Below are 19,685 nucleotides of genomic sequence, written 5' to 3' on the forward strand. Positions count from 1 at the left end.
CCTCCCGCGGCCACGTGATCTCGCCCCGCGTGGCCAAGATGGCGGCGCCCAGAGCTGTCAACGCGCTGTGGGGCGGAGGTGAGTGCGCGCCGCCGCGGGGCAGGAGGAGACGCAGCCTCGTTCCCTCGGCGGGGGGAGAGCAGCCGCAGAGCGGGCTCCGCCGGCCCGAGCGCCCGAGGGCTGCGGGACTGGGATTGGGACTCCCTCGAGGTCGCCGGGAGCACCGCGGCGCGGGGCCTGGCGCTGTGTGAGGGGACAGCCGAGCGCGGGCTCCGGGTGCGCCCCGTCTAACGCTGCCGCGCTTTGTGGAAGCGCGCCGGGCGCGCACAGGCTGTAGGAGCGCTTCCCTCTAGGCTTTATGTGATCATCTTAGCGTTTAACTAAGAAAAAACGTTTTCTGACAGAACTGTGTGTTTATCCTACCAACCCGCTGAATCTCGGAACTTTAACGTGCGTGCAGGTGCTTTCCCGCCCGCCTTTCCTCACGCCGCGCTCCGGCTGAAGGCGCCTTTCCTACCGCGCGCCCAGCAGAAGCGAATCACTCGTTTGCCTTACTGCCGTGCTCACGCGGCACTGCTGCACCAAGTGCTCGACGGAAAATGCTTTATCTCACTGGTGTGAGGCGATTTACCTCTCGTCGCTTCCCCTCGGGATTTTGCTGAACAATAAGAATGTTTCTTTTTCGCTTCCGTTGCAAAATCTTGAATGTGTGTATAGGAAGAAGCGCCTCACAGTGATCTCAATGAAAGGCTTGTATGATTAAATACACATTTTGTTTAGGTCTTGAATAATTATTATAGTAATAGAGAGTAGAGCAATTCCGTGTTAATTTTAACTTGCACATTAAACTGCAACACAACACTGCAGTGCTATGCAGCTGACATAGCAGCCCTTTTTTCACTGTATTGATCCTGATCTTCTACTGCGCTTTTATTTTCCATTCTGCCCAATGAGTTTTGAGCAGCCTTTGGAAAACATAGAGGCTTTTTCTTCACAATTAATCCTTCATCATTCAGGGCAGAAGAGCCACATCGGTTGTTTTTTCCTTGATGAAGGCTAGTGTCCACAGGGAAATGCCATTTTACTCAGATTCTTGGAACCTGGGCTTCAGCTGAACGCTGGCTTTCTGAGTCTCCTATTTGTTTTACTTTAAATGCCAGTCAAATTCTCTGTGCTTACGCATGTGTTATTTGGAAACTGAATCACATTTTTAGTGCATGGTACCATTCAACGCTGGCTATTTTTTTAGTTAGTTTGTTTTAAATCTCAAATGATGTGAAATTTAGCATGCAGCTTCATTCTTGATTTCTTGCTTCAGAAGCGGTACATCTGCACACTTTGTTTTGGGTGTCGTGTGGCCATGTGTGGTCAGTACAGCTGCCTCCACCCCTCCATGCCCAAAAACCCCATGTCTGTCATTCAGTTAAAATACCCAAGCCATTTAAATTTGTTAAGCCTTCATACTCTCCCTTCAGATGTCAAACTTTATTCAGATCCCCTGATAGAAATACATTTCCAGAAGTTGAAAAAGCAAAAATGTCATAGTTCAGACAAGACTGATTAAACTGAATCTAATTTTCCCTGAATTGGACAGTTCAGTATAATTTAATTTGCAAATACTGAAAGACAGAAGTAATTTTAATTAGATTTCAGTCCACCTAAGGGAATCTATTCCACCTAAATTGAAAGAAAATTACTTTTTGATAGCCTCTTATGTGATATCTCTTTATACTTCTGGTGTCACATTTCTATGAATGATGAAAGTTTTCATGATTATGGAACTGTTTCTAGATAAGCGCATTTGAAAAGCAGAGATCTTGAAAATTTGTGTGCTGGTTAAATACTTTCTCCTTATATTGGAAGGAATTAGGCTGTCATAAAAGTGTATATTCATTATGTTTGAAGATGTTGAATGATTATGCTTGCAAACAGTTAAAAAGTGTAATTTTTTGTTAGATGTATCAGAGAATTTATTTGAATATTTCCTGTCTTGTTAGAGGCAGAATTGCAATACTGTCAACTGTATGGGAACTGCTGAATCACAGCCTGAACCTCTGATTGATCACCTGAGGCAAGCACTGAGTCAGCCAGAGGAGCACAGGTGAAGGCAATTCACCTGTGCTGCAGGAAGGGGTGGAGCCTGGCTGCACCTCTCCTGGACCCATTTAAGAGCTGACTGCCAGTGGGGAAGGATCTCTCCTGGAGATCCCATCCTCTGGAGTTTCTTAGTGAGCCCAAGATATGGGTAAGCATTTTATCTGTTCTATTCTGTATAATAACTGCACAGCCAAACTCTCTGGTACAGTTTGTAACTGTAACATCTGTATATACATTGGTTATACAGTCAACCCAAGGAGAAGGTATGCAGCTTTCTAAGTGTGTGGGTGGCTTGCACAAACCTCTGGGTTTCCTCTGGGTTTCTGTAGGCTCTAGCCTGCAAGTCCAAGTGGCCTTGCTCTGGATTTAGATGCCACCCTTTTTTGAACCGTATTTGTGAGGGATTTTGCAGGTGATGTATAGGAATGCTAATTGTATTTACCATTTTGTAAAAGATAAATAAGAAACTGCTATAACAGCCACAGTGATGGCGTGCTAACCTCTCACAGTTTGTGCTTATAAATAGTACTGGTTGTATGGTGTTTTACCAGATTGTAAATGCTCTAATTATGTATTGTGGCAGTTTCAGGTATTACAATAACTGTGTCTGTGATGTTCATTAGTAACAAAATCAAGAAGGCGTCAAAGAACTGCATGTCTCCAAATGCAACTTAGGTGATTTCAGGCACAATAATCTTTTATTGATCTATTAATTTCAGGCAAGTAAATTATGGTAGACTAGAAGCCCCTATTGTCTTGTAATGAAGTTTCAGGACTCGAAGCCACAGGAAAATAACTGATGAGAAGACATGCCTTGTTGAACAAGTCTCTTATTGTGTTAAATATTGCCATGACTGATTTCTTACATTGCTTCCCTATCTCTACCAATGAATGAGTATTAATCATCTGTGATGCGTATTATTGCCAGACATATGAAGTGAAGTTACTGTAGACTGAAGGGTGTGTGATGTATCTCTTAAATATGTGGTCTGTGTGTGCAGGCTGTAAGTCTATTTGCTTGTGCATTGCTTTGTCTGCATTCTGACAGAACTGGGCATCTTACAGATGTCCTAAACAGGTGTGGGTAAGCTTTTAAATCCTGCTCATGTGGAAAAGCTGTGGATGTTGTCTTTAGGCTGTTTGTAATGTGCAGTACTGGAGATTGTATTTTTCTGTAGATGGAAAGCCATATTAAAATGTTTGTTTTCAGGACATTTTCTGATAATTTTACTTTTCTCCCATCCCTTAGCACCATGAAGAGGAAATATGTGATTAATACATGTTTATAAGTCTTTTCCAAAATAAAGGGGAGAGGGGGAGGCATAGCTAGAGTTATGTTGCACTATGGCTTCAAAGCCTCATGCTTCCAAGTTTGCCTAGAAGTGCAGTCTCTTTAGAGATCTTTATGTATTAGCAATATTTTCTGTATTACAAAGTGTATTATTGGGGTGCATAGATCAGGTCTGTTTGCAGGTCTGGTAGTAACGTGTTGTTGAGTGTTGTTTATCCTTCAGTCTGTCTAGGTAAAGTAGAGTATTTCAAAGAAATAAAAGGAATAAAAACATCTTCTCCAGCAAGGTTGCTCATGGGACTATTCTGAAGCATTTTCAAAGTTAGAAACATTAGCTCAGACCTGGTAGGGATTAAACTAATAGAAAAAGATGTCAGTAAATCACTGAGGCAATATGTAGCAATTATTTTATGTCTTTCAGATAAAGTGTGTGTGAGTACATATATATATATATATATATATATATATATATATATATATATATATATAAATTTTATGTAGTATTTTTGTGTGATTAGACATGGCTTTGACATTTAAGGTAGTAAAGCAAGCAGGCAGCTTTCAAAGTATCATTTTTATGGTGAACTCTGCATACAAGCATACAGAAATGTGCTATAGAGCCAGCAGCTGGGAGGTGCTTAATTAAATAGATAAATGAAGTACCTGCTGAAATTATCTTCACATCTCTCTTTCCTGGCTTTTTGGCTTTGGAAACGTAGTCAAGATCAAAACTGTTACTTTACTGAGAATATCTGTCCAAAACCTCTGTAGTTTCTACCACCTGCAAGGGTAGAGAGCTCTTCCCACTCTGGGTACAGTTTCGGAGATGCCCTAGGGAACCAGTCTGCTACCATCTGTTTGATAATGTGCTTTGAAATGAGAATTACATTTTTTTTCAGATGTTGCTTGCCCTTTGCTAAGTGTGATCATAAACTCAGCATGCAGAAGACAAGAAGGTTTATTCTCGTGACAAGAATAAACCATTAGAATTTCCTAGCACTGTTGATAGTCAAATACTGAAAGCATCTTTTTACCTGTATCTTTATCATTATTAATCTTAGAAACGTGCGAATCAGAAATTAAAAATATTCAGTCCTCACCTGTAGAAACTTTTTAATTTTTTAAAGCCATTTAATGCATTAAAAAAAAAGCAAACAACCCTTTATAACATATAGATAACAGTCCTGTGGGAAACATTTCCTGGTATCTCAGGCTGATAATGAGTTATGTCCTATAAGTCTGAAGGTTTTTTGGCAGCTGGGAAAAGTGATTGAAAACTTTTGTCAGAGAGTTTTCAAGATCAAATGATGCTTGGCTGCACTGTGCAATATGTGAGCTGGGCAATTAGCTGGAAGCAAACATTAATTCACATTTTCCATTAATTTGTAGACAGACTCGTGTCTCCAGAATTTAGCATTAGCATTATCAGCTGCAAATGATGCACAATGGAAGTTCAAACCATTTGATCGCAGCACACTTTTAACATTTTCAAATGATCCAGAGGTAGTTCCATCCCTTCTTACAAAACGTCAGGCAGACAGGGAATTATTCCCATTTCAACAGTGCAGCAGTGAGTAATTCTGGGGGAGGCATACGCTTTCATGTTATGAGGTATGAGAGAAAAAAAATATTCCCCTTTCAATAAAGTGTTGTTGTCTTCTGTCAGCTGAGGGGTAATGTGTTGTTGGCAGCACACAGAGCCTTTGTTCTAACGTGATGTATCACTGCTAGCTGGGGGACGTTTGTGGGGCACAGTTTCTCTATTAGCTTTATTCTCCCCTATTGACATCAGCCAAGGCTGTGTTCCCAGGAAGGAGGCTCCTTAGCAGGTGTCCTCACCTCGCACACCTCACAGCAGGCCAGCCACTGTGCTGGAGGCTGTGCAGCTTTGGCCGCCTCCCCAGGGTCCATTTTCAGATACCAGAAAATGTGGGGTAAACCCAGCTATAATCCTTCTGGCAAAACTGAACTGTTATGTTTTGCATGTATCCTTTTCCGTTTTGCAGTCTCTTCTCTTAAAAAGAGAAAAGTCACCATTCCCTAGTCAGAAAGGAGCCCCTCTCTTCCTTCATTTTAGCTCTGTCCTGTGGCAGCTGGGTGCCCTGGTGTGATGGTTTGTGAAGCTGGTGCCCAGCTCTGTAAGTGGGCTATGGTCCTTGAAGGAAAAGTGGTATATACCGTGTGATACATCTTGGCTGGTCCCTGAACTTGTTTAATGCAATTGTAGCATTTGAAGAGTAAGAACAAAGAACTGAAACTTGCTGTATTCTGGATGTGGGCATTGTGAATGGCAGTGTATTTTAGAGCACGTAGCTCATCTTACCAAAGCGACAGGATGAGATGCCACTTGAGCACATAGTGGAACAGGTTGTGCCTCCCGGATCTCAGCACAGGTAGCTACGGGAGACAAAAGGGACTGAAATTGTTAACAGCAGTTGATGGATGGAGAAACTGTAACTCCAAGGGAGTAATTTGCAGAGCATCTTGTAGGAGCATGACATCAGGAGAATTAAATGGAGTCTGAAACCTGTGCTAACACTTGCTATTTCTAAGCTGCTGGGTTAACGCGTCATTTAAAAATGGGCATATATGAAGTGGCTTTCTAGATTTAGATAATATATTCCTTGGAGCCTAGTTTTGCACTGGGTTTCCTTAAGTAGATGGGAAGATTACTGTAAGATGTACAAAAAAATACGTGATAGCTAGAAAGTTCTGAAATTCTGTTATGAGTGATTTCCAGATCTGTAGGGGGAACAGAACTATTCCATTCTGACATGTTTCCCATTATTTCTTGCATGACTTTCAATGTATAGAGATGGTAAGGTTGATGTTGCAACAAAAAACGAGTCCGTTCCAGTGGTTGAATCACCTTAGTATAGTGACACAGTGTTTTCATTTCTTACTCTGAAGTTTGGGTTTCTGCTCAATTCAAATATAAGATCGGCTGCTTCTAGTCTTGGATTCGCAGCTGAAAGTACAGCAGAGATCTGTGTCAAGAAATCTAAGCTGTTTTTCCCTTCTGTTGTATTTGGACATACTAGATATAATGCTCTGGTTTTGACAGTTGTGAATCATGAGCAAATGTAAGTGAAAATGTAGGAATTTCTAGCAATGTTCACAGACAATTCTCCTGTTCTGCTGCAAACTATAATTTCAGAGTAGATATTGGTTGTATATGCAGTCTGTAAAGGGCCTCTGTGCTAAAACTGCCTGTAAGACTCCAAGTTACAGTTATCTCAATTGCCATTTTGGGATTGTGTAGTTTTTCCTCTTTTTCATTCGTCCTTTCCTCTTACCCACTCCCAAACCAGCGCAGTTTGATAGCACTTGGAAATTCACATCTGGTGAGGCACTTTGGTACATCTTCCTCTGCACACAGGTTGGGTTGGTGGCTTGCAGTGCTTCTGAACACCACACCCCAGTGCTGTTGGTCTAGTTATATTTATTAGCATTAAAATATAATTGGAACACTTTTGCATGTAATCAAATGGGAGGGGGATAGGTTATAGTCCAACTGTGGGTTTTGTTGGTTTGTTTTACTTTTTGATTTTGTATCTTTTCAAGCTGTATGCTTTGTTGCAGTGGTTTTTTTTTTTTCTCAAGTATTTCTATTTAAGATAGATACACCTGTGTGCTGGATCTAACTTTCATACTACATATATACTTTCCCTTCCTTTTTCACATAAGGAGGGGTCTATATTTTGTGTGCTCTCTGCCTTACAGTTACGCATCCTGCAGAAGGAGTATTTGATTTCAGTGTTTTAATTTAATTTTCCAGTTTTTAGCTACAAGTTCTGAGTTTTTCCCTGACCACTGCTGTTACCTGGTGGTGCTGATATTTCATCAAGTTTAGAGAAGCTATCTACCTGGATTCAGGCCTGGGCGAGCTGCTGTAACTGATGCACCTGATCCCCTCTACTCAGAAACCCAAGCCATGTAGTGCCAGGATCCCCAGGGGCTCTGAAAGAAAGCTGCCTTCAGATGCTGCTCCCTGCTTTCATTTTCTTTGTTGCTTTTGCATAGCTGCACTTTATGCTGATGGACAATGTACCTTCCCACCAGCAAGGTCTTCTGGAGAGGAGATTCTTTTTAAAATAGAATGAAAACAGAAGTAGCTAAGAGTACAGGTAGTGAAGAAGTTACTTTGGCATCTCTTGATTGCTATTCAGAAATAAAGCAACAAGTTATTAAACAAAATAAAAATGTTGCAGCTTTAGTGTTATGCTGATGTGTTGGTTTCTTATTATATAGTCTGTGCTTTCAGTGCAGAGTACAATGCATATTGATTTTGTTCTGCCATGTTTTTCCTTTAATCTGTTTCATTCTGTTACAAGAGCTACATTCTGTAAACACTGCATATGGTTTTACAACAGTTGAAAATCCTTTATTTAGAAATTTTTTTGAATTATTTTTAATTTTTTATGACTACAGAATGAGTGTTAGTTGTCAATCTAATTAAATTCAATTGCATTTCCCGTATGTTTTGTTTTTCCTTTGCTCTTACATGCCTCTATTTTTATCAGGATATATAAATTTCTCTGTATTTTTTGGGGTTTATTGTTTGTTTTAAATCACAATGTTGGCAGACAGATACAAGCATGTGACTGTCCTGCTTTAAAATACGTATGAATATTTATAATCTTAAAATTCTTCCAAGTGTGTGAAGGGGGGGGGGGGGGGCAATTTGTAGTTTCTTCTTATTTGTCAAGACTTATTCTCTTGTTGTTTTGAGTTTTATGACCTTGCTGTCTTTTTTCTTTTGTAAAATTAATATATATATATATATATATATATATGTATATATAAGAAGAGTCATTAGAAGTTGCTTTTTCCTATTTCAGCCTTTTTGACCTGGCTGACTGGACAAGCAGACAGAACATGTTAATTATTCTTCCTGATAAATGCAGTTCTGCCTTGTTCATTTATCTTTTGCTACTCAGATTTACCTATCTAACAATATATACACCATTATTTGTAGAGAGAATTATTTTCCTGATATCCTAAGAAAGTGTGTGGAAACCTGGCTTTCAACTACTTCTTGTTTTTTCTACTGTTGTAAGTTTTGTGAACTCTATTTTTCTGAACATGAGCTATTTACCCTGGGAGGAACTACAGGAACTGGAGAACTTACAGAGCTCTGGCATCACAAATGTGCTGATAAAACAGATAAGGATTCTCAGATTTATTTAATTAAATCTAGTGGCTCACCAGCATCTGAGATAAAGACGTCTTTACTAAAAATGCGGTGATTCTGTTCCCGTGGTAAGGGAAGAGAAGGTCTGCTGTAGCACAGTGCATGTATTGTATTACAGTTCACATCTCTCAGGCTTCTTCTCTGGTCAAGATTCAACATTTCTGCTGTTTCTGACATTTATTTTAAAAAGGAGCGAAAAAAAAAAAAATCACATCAGATCTTCTTATGCATCAGAAAGTGTAGCTATAATCACATTAAGAATTTTTTTTCCAATCTCCAGCAAGGGAGGAAGTTACTGGCCTTGCTTACCAACATTAATTCAAAGTTTTGGATAATCAGGAATTACCTGAGGACTGAAGCTGAAGATGTTCTCTTACATCGTGGCTGTACCTGGAGGCCACAGACTTGACACTTCTGTTGTTGGCATAGTCCAGGATCCTTACACTCCAGTGAATGTGCAGCAATTTGTAGAGTAAGGAGGGGCTGAGGCTTTGCCAGCTTGCTCTTGCATGGTGTCTCACCCTGGTGTCTGTGGGACTTCATAGTCCCCAGGCTGATGGCTGTGGTGGGAGCAAACAGCTTGGTGGGGCGCTTTCTTGGATGAGCTGCTGAGCTCGTTGTCTCTCTACCTACAATACAGGTATTTATCTACCTTGCAGGTGCATTGGCTGAGGTTAATGAGTTGTTTGTAAAGCACTTTGAAGATGAAAAGCTCTGTAAAAATGTTAAGTATAATTATGTATGAGCTCTTGAGTGCATAATGGCTGTTTGCTTGCTAGTATTTAAAGCAGTTTATAACACACTAAGTATGAAGGCGCTGTATGAAGTCAAGCTCTAGTTTCCATTTAAGAAAAGTCATTCGTATTTTGTGTTCAGTAGTTCAAGTCATACCACTCATCTTCTGTGTTTCACAGTGAACAAAAACATTTGGAAGATTTTCTTGAAAGGAGCATCTCAAAACTTTTCAAGTCCTTATCTGGTAAGGGTTTCTTCTCTTTCAATCATATCTCACCCTATCTGTATGACCAGCTTTTGTTTGCTGAGTTCCAGTGTCTTGCCCCTTCTTCCATTGTACCAAATGTTCCTTCTGCCTTTCGTATGCTTCTGAGTGGCCGTGACCTTCCCCTCCCTGTGTAGGGGACTGCGACACAGTCGTAACAAACTTTTTAAACTTAAAATCTTTTCAGTCTTTGGGTTGGGGCATAAAGAAAGGATATTTTGGAGGATATAAGAGAAAACATCTAAGGTAGTGTTTGCAAACTGAACCGTTTGTTGGTGAAGGGTAGTATCACATGATAATGCGATACTACAGAGGTTACTGGACAGAGGAAACATGATACTATGATACTAGTTCTTAAATTCCTTTTTAGCTAGTTCATATTAAAAACATACTATTTAAATGGAAAACAGTCTGGAAATATTTTATGACATTTTATGTCAGAAAAAAAGTATGGAAAGTGAGTCTGTCTCATGAAATAACTGATTCCCTGGTGAGTTTTCCTTTTAGAGCTGTTGTCCTTTCCAAATCAGTGGATGTCTTTCCCTATATGTTTTAATATCTGCAAAAAGAAGAAAAGGTTGGAAGCCAAGTGTTCATTGAGCGGCTTATGCTGTATGGAAGGAAGACTTAGGGTAATAAAGGACTCTTCAGAGCTCCTCAGAGGTCTTCTGGCAGCTTTACACTGTAGTAGTATGCAGCCTGAGACTACTTTCATGAGGATGTTTGAAAGTAGTACTGTTCTCTCTCTCGTTTAGAACATAAATAACCAGCCACTGTAACCAGCTGTGTAAAGTCTCCAACTTTTGCATTTTAAGGATGTTTACTTTCATGTATTTATACTTAAAATCACTGTTTAAAGTGATTATTTCAGTTTTAGATCAGGCATACTTTGAACCATGAAGGACTACTGTGGTAATGAGCATTATCTAAATTTATACATTAGCGCTTACAACATATAGACGTTGTCAGGTTATCTGCTTCATGTTTAGCTGTACGTGAAGTTAAATTAGGTCCTGCGTTATGTATTTTTTAGATTTGAGTAATCAACACACTTGACGCAACATTGAAAGAAAATGACAAATTATTTTTCTCACATATATCCAGCTGTTCAGTCTCAGATCTTCTGACTAGAGTCAGGAAAAAGCAGTAGTGAGCTACTAACTTTCTTCCACTGTGTGCAGGCATAACTGGAGCAGATGCGCATCTCTTTTTCTGACTGTGCCATTGCACTGGTAGCAAACATATCAGAACTGTCTTCACTGTGTCTGTTTGCACACCGAGTGGGGCTCAGGGCTCCAGTGGAGTTGTTTGCTGACTTGAGGATGATTTGAGAGCCAGAAACAATTGATACCTCCTCCAGTACGTGTCTCAGGTGCAATTCTGCCAATACCCATAACTCCTGTTATTACATCCTTTATATATTTTAGCACCAAAGCTCCTCACCTGGAATTTATCCAGTGTTGCACTGAAGTCTGCCAACAGACGGACTGAAGATATGTTGAATGTGGAAGATGTCTGGCTCTGTGGTGAGGCTGCTGCAGGAGCACCAGCACTAGTTCTAGAAACAAGGCTTTGGCTCTGTCTGTCCAGCTCTCAGAGTAATCTATAGTGTGCCACAAAACACACTGGATAGAGGTTTAATGAATGACTTCACTGGCCTGAATCTTAATTAGAAAGATGGTGATTTCAGCTGTAATTGCACTATTGAAATTGAGATATCAGAATTTCCACATGCAGATCTGTGGTTCTAGTAAAGCACTCTCAAGATGGGTATGCGCTGTCATTGCATTTATCAGGGTTGCTGACCTTCCTTGCTAGCACTGATGTGTACTGGTTGCCACATGTAAGCTCTGCTAGTAGCCTGGTTTTTATTTCCTTCTGCAGTCTTTCCCATGCAGTGCAGTATGTGCCTGTTTCTCTCATGACACAGAGACAGCTAAGCAGCCTTATTTTTCAGCTGTGTCAAGGTTATATGTGCCACTGTACTTTTAATTAAGGGTGGAAAAAATGTCTCTTTTGTATCAATTTGAATGGAAAGTCTTTTGCAAAATATTTTTTCACACAATTAATGTCTTCACAGATTGTGCCCTTTCAGTCTCTTCTGCCTCTGGAGTTCTTTCTATCCTAACAAATCTCTGAACAAATACATACAAAAGTGAGCTGGGTTCTAGCTGCAGCTTCCTCAATTGCAAGCAGCTAAGTCTTGTTCTAGCAAGTGAGAGATCCAGCTGTGGGCCCAGGTTGCTGCCCACTTTGGTCTGCATCTCCAGGGGCAATACTGTTGCAAAGCTTATGTTTAAACCACAAACCTATTACAACAAGAACAGAAGGAGAGTTACAGTGGATGTTTGTCAAATCATGCAAGAGAATCTAGGAATTCTGAGATGAATTTGTGAATTAGTAATTGGCTAAGTGGGATGTCCCTGTGGAGACCTCCATGGATCGCTGCCCAGCTTTGCAGACAAAATAGCTACGCTTGTTCTGAAGAAATGTCTGTCGTATTTTGCTGGCAAGTTAGTTTATCTTCATCTTGGGGGAAGCAAAACACTTACTGCTGTTTATAGACACTTACTATCTGTGCAAATCCTTTTCAAGAGATTAAGCTTCCAAATCCTTTTCTAAACTGAAAAGACCTATTGCTTACTTGATCTGTTCTAGAAATCCAGATGGTGGAATAGTTCAATAAAATGTACACAGAGTGAATAGAGATGAAGGCAGTTTAGAAATTTAAGATACTTGTGCAGAAAGTAGCTGTCATGGGCCTTACTCTGTCCATCATTAGGACATCTGCTAGAACAGAAGTTTTTATGTGGTAACCGTTACTGTGAAGTTGCAGCAGCAGAAGTGAATGGGAGCACAGTGAAGGTTTTGGAGGTGAAAAGCATTGCCTAAAGTATAATGGCACTTATAATCCAGTTTTAAGGGGTTAATCAGGTGCTTTAGTTGGTCTTTAATTGTTGTTGTTCTGATGAGATAAGTACTGCTTGTAGGTCTTCCAGGAAGTCTCTTGCAGCAGTAGCTGGGGTGTTGATGGTACAGGATGGGGAAGTTCTTCCTTACTGCCTTGTTCTTGGGATCTGAATGTGATGTTTGCTCACTGGAGAGTGAGGGGGCCGAGGAGCAGGGTTGGGACCCCTCCTGAAGATGTGCTTTGGGAATTCACAGATGATTGATGGCATCCATCTCAACTGCTCCTGCATTACATCCTACAGGTGTAGGGAAGTGAGTGTGTGAGATCCAGGCTTGCATGTATGCTGTCACTCTCTTGAAATGTGCTGATATCCTTCATCTTCCCAACATGTGAAAGGTCGTGGTTTAAACTGAACCTGTAATCATCACAGTGGTGATTACTGTTTAATTTAATTGGTGGTAAATCAGCCACCAAGCTGGTACAAACGGATGCCTTAGCCCTTTCTCAGTTAAGGTGCCTGCTGTACTCAGCTATTTAATAGATTCCAGTTAAATATTTGTTGGTCCAGGAACTTGAGCATGGCAAATGTGGTCTTGGGAGATCCAAGTAGTAGAGCCTAGTTGAGCCTTGTACTTTGTCATGTGCCAACTAATGTGTGTTAAAGTTGAAGCTCAGGTCCCGCTTGTTAGACTGCATCCATGAACAGAAAGAGGAAAGGCAGTGAAGATGTGACTGGGAGAGCAGTGGCTGCAAACTGCTAAACACAGGGGCAGGCAAGGGAACACATTGCCTTTGTGCCCAGGGTGCTGCAGCTCTCTCCTTCTCACTCTGTAAAAAAAACTGCACAAGTTTTTCCAGATGCTTCCTTGTATAATTTCCCTTCTGTTCCTGATAGACAATTGCAGACACATCCCAGTGTTTGTGCAGAGAACCAGAGTGGCACCACAGAGAACTGCAAGCCGTGCTGCCTGTGCTGGGAAGGATGGCTGGTGCCTTGGGACAGGAGGGGCCTGGATTGCGGCAGTGCTGTGCAGGAGGAGCGGTGTTGTGTCTGGAGCCAGAAAACACACTTTGAAACCACTATGTGGGAAATGCAGAACACCTTATTGCCCTTTCCCTACCACAGAAGAAAGCCCCTTTTTGTGTCTGACATTTGTGAAAGCTTATAAAAGCTCAATGTCTGTGGGGATACCATTGCCATTCTGATTCAGACTGGCTGCCTCCTCCAGGCTGCTGAGAGCACAGTGTCAGCTCTTCCAAATTGCTGTCCCTGAGTTTGCCCGTATCTGTTGGAGGACTCACCAAGGAAGCACGAGGCTTCCGTATCTCAAGCCTTCTGCCTGTCTGGGGCTGCTTTTTGGCTTCCTGGGGCTTGCTCAGCCTACCTGGCCTTGCCTCCTGCCCAGCCCTGCAGCTCACCTTGCCATGCGGTAATGCTGATGAAGATCTATTGGCAACAAGTGGTCCTGTCCGTCCACGTTGCCTTCAGCAGGAGTTCTGACAATGGCCTTTAGGCAGGGGACGCCTGGCTGCCAGCACCACGTCAACAGGCAGGCCGACCGGCTGTGCAGCGCAGCCGCCTGTCCCCGTGCCAAGAGCGAGTTCTGCTGATCCTGATCTGCTCCGTTTGTCAACACGCGGCTCCCACTGAGCTGTGTGAGACGAGGATCATTCTTGGCACGGGGCTGTCTGGCTGCACCCGCCAGGGCCTGGCAGCCGCCCCACCAGGATGCCAGCACCCAGCCTGCTCCTTCGGCCCTGCTGCTGTGCTGCTGGGAAGGGTTGGGATGGGAAGAGGGAGATTCCTTTGCTTCGTTTGCAAGGCTTTTTTCTTTTTTTTTTTTTTTTTTTGTGGCTGTCTGGATGATTAATGTGAATAGGAAAATACTGTTGACCCATTTAAATCACGTTAAACGACATCCATTGCTCATCTGCATAATGAAATACACACTGAACATTACAGCCTAAGTATAAGAGCCAGTGAACTACAAAAATAATATTTTACTCATTTAGATTATGAAGTAAAATATAGGACATTAGTACTAATCATAGTATTAAGTTTTAAGCCATGCAAATTGTAATTGTCAGTGAAAAAGAACTATAAGTTGAAAAGGCTATTAGTGTTTCAGCTTTAACAGTTAATTTGAGTAATCTTTTTTTTTTTTTTTCTGCTAGTGTGCAGCTCAGGAAAGTCTGTATGCAAAACATTTAATAATAAGTTCAGCACTGTTTGGTGTCATTATTTAATTTCAGCCATTACAGAGGTGTTAGAAATATTAATTTGCAGTATTCAAATGTATTGACATTTTACGTTACAAAGAATAAATTGCAATCTTCACTTGAATAAAATCAAATCCAAAAGGCAAATTGTTAGTAACAGGTGAGATAATTTTGAGCATTTAAGTATCAAAGCAAAAGCTGAAGCCTTTAAAATATGAATTTTATCAAATAGAGACATCATTTTCAGCATTTTAAACTAAATACAAATTTTAAAACACTGAATTTAGGCTGTCAGGTTTCTATGGTTACCCACCTTTCCAGTGGTTTTGTGAGATGTGCAAATAGGCCTATGAGTCACTTGTAATTATTTGTTTCTTATTTGTTATAGTTGTAATTCTGTGTTCAGTTTGAATCCAATATAGTTCACACCGCATGCTTTGGTTTATGTATATTTTAGTGCATATGATTGACAGTGATTGAGCATTTCTTATGGAGTGCTTGTTTTTTTTTGTCGTAAGTGATGTATGTTGGTACTTCTGAAAAGGTAAACAGCTTCTTCCTGTATCAGTGTTTGATAAACAGGACTTTTATGATAAGAAAGAGGTCTTTGTAAATGTTAAGCAAGGAGATAAGTGGAAGGCATTAAAGAAAAAAAAATTAAAACAGCTCCCAAGCGTTATACTCTTCCCAATTTGATCCATAATCCTATCATTATAATTCATTCAGTGGCCCAATGTCACATATTTATGAATAAGCTTTCAAGCTATGCATTAAAAGCACATCCTGATGACTGACAGGTTTAAAAATAAATGCTTTAAGAAGGATGCTAGAAGTTATCTGCAGCAAGCTCTTGATTGGAGCCTGTGCAAAGCATCTTCCTGGGGAAAAATCAAAGCTTTTTTCCTCAAACACCACAGTAGTGTAGTTGGGGCAGCTGTAAGCTCTTACAGCTACATGCTTATGTATTTTGAAGCCCAGCACACAGGATGTGGTGCCCCAAACCTTACCCTCCGTTCCAGCACAGGGCGCCAACATCTTATTTTCAGTACGACATTCAGTGTCCTAATAAAACTTACATTTTGAAGTGGAAACAGGGTAATACAAGGAACTAATAAAATTCAGCAAAAAGCAAGAAACACTGTTGAGTGTAATGAGTAGTAATGTAAGTACTTTATTAAGATATTCCTTCCCAATTTGCTAATGATATACCTTCTTTTTCATTTTGAGATAATTCCTGAACGATAAGCTGATCTTATCATGTATCCTTAGAGACTGGGCTGCAGTTTATTGCAAGGAGTCTTGTATTCTGGGTGGTGGCCTGCTAACAACTAGTTTTCTCCCTGTACCTCAACCTATGCAGAAAATCCTGAGTTTGAGAGCAGTCCTGTGTTTTCTTCTGCGCAAATACTATGTATTTTTCAGCAGCCCTGCTCATCCATTGAAAGGATTTGTAAAAAAACATTTTTTGTGATGATTCAGGCATGTTTTTCCTATTTCTGATGGAAAAGTAAGATATTAAGGTAGGAATTATTTTTAACTTGCTGCCAGCAACATCTAGTGCTGCATCAGGCATGGGTGCAGCACATAAACATGCCAGCTGAAAAGCACCTGTTTTCCGGAGCGCTGGAGCAGGTTTTATCCAAGTAGGATTTGGTGAATATTAAGCTGTGGATGGGTGCATATTAACGACAAGATCCTGTATTGTGCACACGTGTGTGAGGGCTATTGGAAAGGCTTATTCTTTTAATCTGAAATGACTGCTATTTTTAAACTGACTAACTTGTTCCAATAGCTGTTACTCCCCTACAACATCAAAGTGGGGAACACAATAACTAACCTGCTGAGCATAAGTCGTTCCTCTGATTTACAAAACCCAAAGATAGCTAGAAGGTGTTTGAGAGGTGTTTTTAACATGCAGACCTGGGCAGATATGTTTCTCGTTCTGATTTACTGACTTTATGATAGATTAACTTACTCAGTATAGGAATGTAGTAACAGAAGAAGAATGTTTCTTCTGCTAGTCACAGAAGTTGAAATTTACCAGATGTTGTATTTTGGAGCCTAAATTCCCCTGGTATTAACTATGTGAAACTCTTAATATTGCTTTGTCCAACTTTTCAATCTGGCTCATTTGCTGTGGTACTCTAGGCAGCACTTTCTGTTTATTTTCTGTTTGTGTTACGCTGTTGGAGAGGGAAGATTCAGTAGAAATAGCACTGGGAGGGAAGACTGCACAGGAGAGCTACAGTGCCGGTGTTTCCAAAGTTAAGTATTCCTCTCCAGGCACATTTCAGGTAATAGACAATTAATTTCCTTTGGTATATGTATAAATATAATGCAGATACAGCTGGATGCTACTCTGTATTATTTAAGCCCTGTGATAAAACGAGAGAGTGCTGTTTAATGACATCAGAATTTTGCTGTCACTGCCTCGATGTGACTGCATGTGTCTGTATACACAAGAGCTCAGGGAATTGGTTGAAGGGGTTTTTGAGGATATAAAATTAAGTTTTTCTCTTGGCCTTATTTGTTAAAGTTGTACTGTGGGTTGCTGCTGATAGAAGGTGGCACCAAGCCAACTTCCTAGCAGAGCTGCAGGAGGGTCACAGCTTGTCGTGACCTGGGCACTATTACTTGAATGTTGTTATTATTGGGATGAAGTACCCTTAGGCTGTCATCCTTCCTGTAAATAGAAGAGGTTCTGATTCTCTGTGGCTTCCCAGTTTACCAACTTGCAGAACAGCTATTTTGTTGGCCATAGGTTTGATTGAATAATGAATTAGAAGATCTGCATTATTCAAAAGGATCTAATTCATCATCTTAGCGTGCCAGACTACAGCGAGTAATAATAAGGAAAAGCCAAACAAGAATGCATTTCCATGGAGTCTGTAAATTTCCAACCAATTAAAACATTCATTTGTATTAGTATATGGCAAACAAATTGCCAGGCTCTGCTCTCCATGAAGTAAGGGCAACATTTTTATCAAGCCGGGAGTGTTGCTGGTGCTGAGGGCCTGACAGGCTGCAGGAGGCCTGGGGAATGGAGCGGGGCTCATGGGGCAGTGAGAACAGCAACCCCTTGGTTCCTTAACTGAACAGCTTTGTCATTAGTATCTGACTGACTGTAATAATTAAACTGAACAATACCGGTCTGAATACAGATTTTGAAACATGCTGATCCTGATTTTGGTTTGTCAGGGTGCAGTCTAACTGTGTTGCTGTTATAACTGAAGTCACATCTACCCTAATGAATATTTCATTTCCCCAGTCACGCTATTAAAACCAGAATGTTTTTACCGTTTCGTTTCTGTTTTCTCTTCTCCAGTACCATCGTGATGGCTGCGTCCTGTTTACAAATTGCTGCTGGTCACATTTTCAGTAGTCCTAGTAGGTTTTGCTTTCCCCTGATGTGGGCAATTAGGAGGAAATATTTCTCACGAGCATGGATTTGCTCTTTTCTGTGTAATGACATAGTCCTGTAATCCAGGAAACAGTGCTGTATGGTATCCATGTCCATGATTTCCTGATGTGGGGAAAAAAGTGTGGAAAGCATCTGGAGAGGAGGAGACCCCTTTACCAGCTTGTTTCCTGTAAGCGAAATTGGAAGACCTTGTCTGTGCAAATAGATTTCAAAATAGAGTCTGCCCTTTGACTGTCTCCATAATTACACAGCTCTCTCTGTATTTTATTTGGCTGCCAGAGCAGTTAACCCCTGGAAGTAAGGGGCTGATGGTGGCGTGACCAGCACGGGTGTGCAGACATGACCATGTGAATACACTCTTGTTTAGAGAAGCCTGTCGTTAAGACCTCATTACGATATACTTTTACCAAATTTAACAGTTGTTACGTGTTGGATTGTGTTGATTAAGATATGTTATATCCTTAATGCTGAGAGGTATTAGTTGCGAAAAAGAGGAAAAAAAAAAAAAGAAAAAGAAGTTATTTTTTGGCTTTGATGTAATCAACATCTGTCAACAGAATGAATTTGCTTTTGTTTAATTTCAAGGGCTCTTGTCCTTCTGCTTTGCCCAATCAGTTTCAACTTGTGCCTGAGGCATTTCCCTATGTTGTTCTTTTTTTCTTCTTTCTTTCTTTTACTTTTTTTTTGTTAGCAAATGCGCAGGTTATTGCTTGTGGAAAGTGAGCAGCTCTTCTGTTACACAGGTTACACAGAATTGAAGAGAACCTTTAATCTATCTCAAATCTTATCTAGTTGCATTGGTTGGATTCCAGATGATTCAGCTATCACATTTTCTAACACTTGCTTCGAACTGTAAAGATTCAAAAAAAGAGGAAAACTTGCACAAGAAGCAAAGCAGTATGATTGACATAATAGTAAGATGTACTGACAAGCCAGATTAAAAATCTCTAGTATTTTATCCTCAAATATCAATATACTCAGAAAATGTGCATGGTTATTATAGTTCAGGTTTTTTTTTTTTTAAATGATAAAATAGATGAAATCATGTATTTAAAAATTTAAAAAATTGCCTGATGTTTGCCATGTTCATATACTCTAGGCAAAATTTGCTTTATCAAGAACAAACTGCTTTTATTTCCTAAATCAGTTTGGCATGAATTCTTGTAAATCTAAATGATTTCACTGCTGTGCTCCTGTAGCTATTAGGAGGGCCTTTATGATGGAAAATACTTAATATGGTCTAATTTCAGTTTGTTTCCCTTTCACAGTGTGCTCTTGTGTTTGTTGTAGCACAGAACCGTCATGAAGTTCAGCCTTTGGTAACATTTTTGCTAATGGTCGGGAAACATGAAGTCTTTCATAAATACCAAAAAATTGTTTGCTAACAGCCACACTTGATGACTCGTGGATGAACAGTTTTTTGCATGGCCACTCTGCACCTTGTTGAAAATGCAGCAGATGGGTTGCTGTAACAGTTGAAAAAGCATTAGCGAAGTGCTTAACCGTGAGTTCATTTCCAGCATCTCCCTTTAAAAATACTTCTTGACCAGA

The 19,685-nt window shown here is 40.4% G+C and overlaps 1 protein-coding gene across 3 annotated transcripts in view; it reads left to right on the forward strand.

Annotated features, from left to right (window-relative positions):
* The first annotated feature begins 2 nt into the window (after positions 1-2).
* METAP1D (methionyl aminopeptidase type 1D, mitochondrial) overlaps positions 3-19,685 on the forward strand; it is a 43,547-nt gene continuing 23,864 nt past the window's right edge. For 2 of the 3 annotated variants that reach the window (XM_042875065.1, XM_042875064.1), the window contains exon 1: positions 3-78. In XM_042875065.1, the coding sequence (XP_042730999.1) occupies positions 39-78 (40 nt within the window). In that variant the 5' untranslated portion in view covers positions 3-38. Of the gene's footprint in view, positions 79-2,146; positions 2,246-19,685 lie in introns of those variants that run through there. The other variant, XM_042875066.1, reaches the window with a different exon arrangement.

The sequence above is a fragment of the Lagopus leucura genome, unplaced genomic scaffold, assembly GCF_019238085.1.
Source record: "Lagopus leucura isolate 7727_CA_CO unplaced genomic scaffold, USGS_WTPT01 Super-Scaffold_100012, whole genome shotgun sequence".
NCBI lineage: Eukaryota > Metazoa > Chordata > Aves > Galliformes > Phasianidae > Lagopus > Lagopus leucura.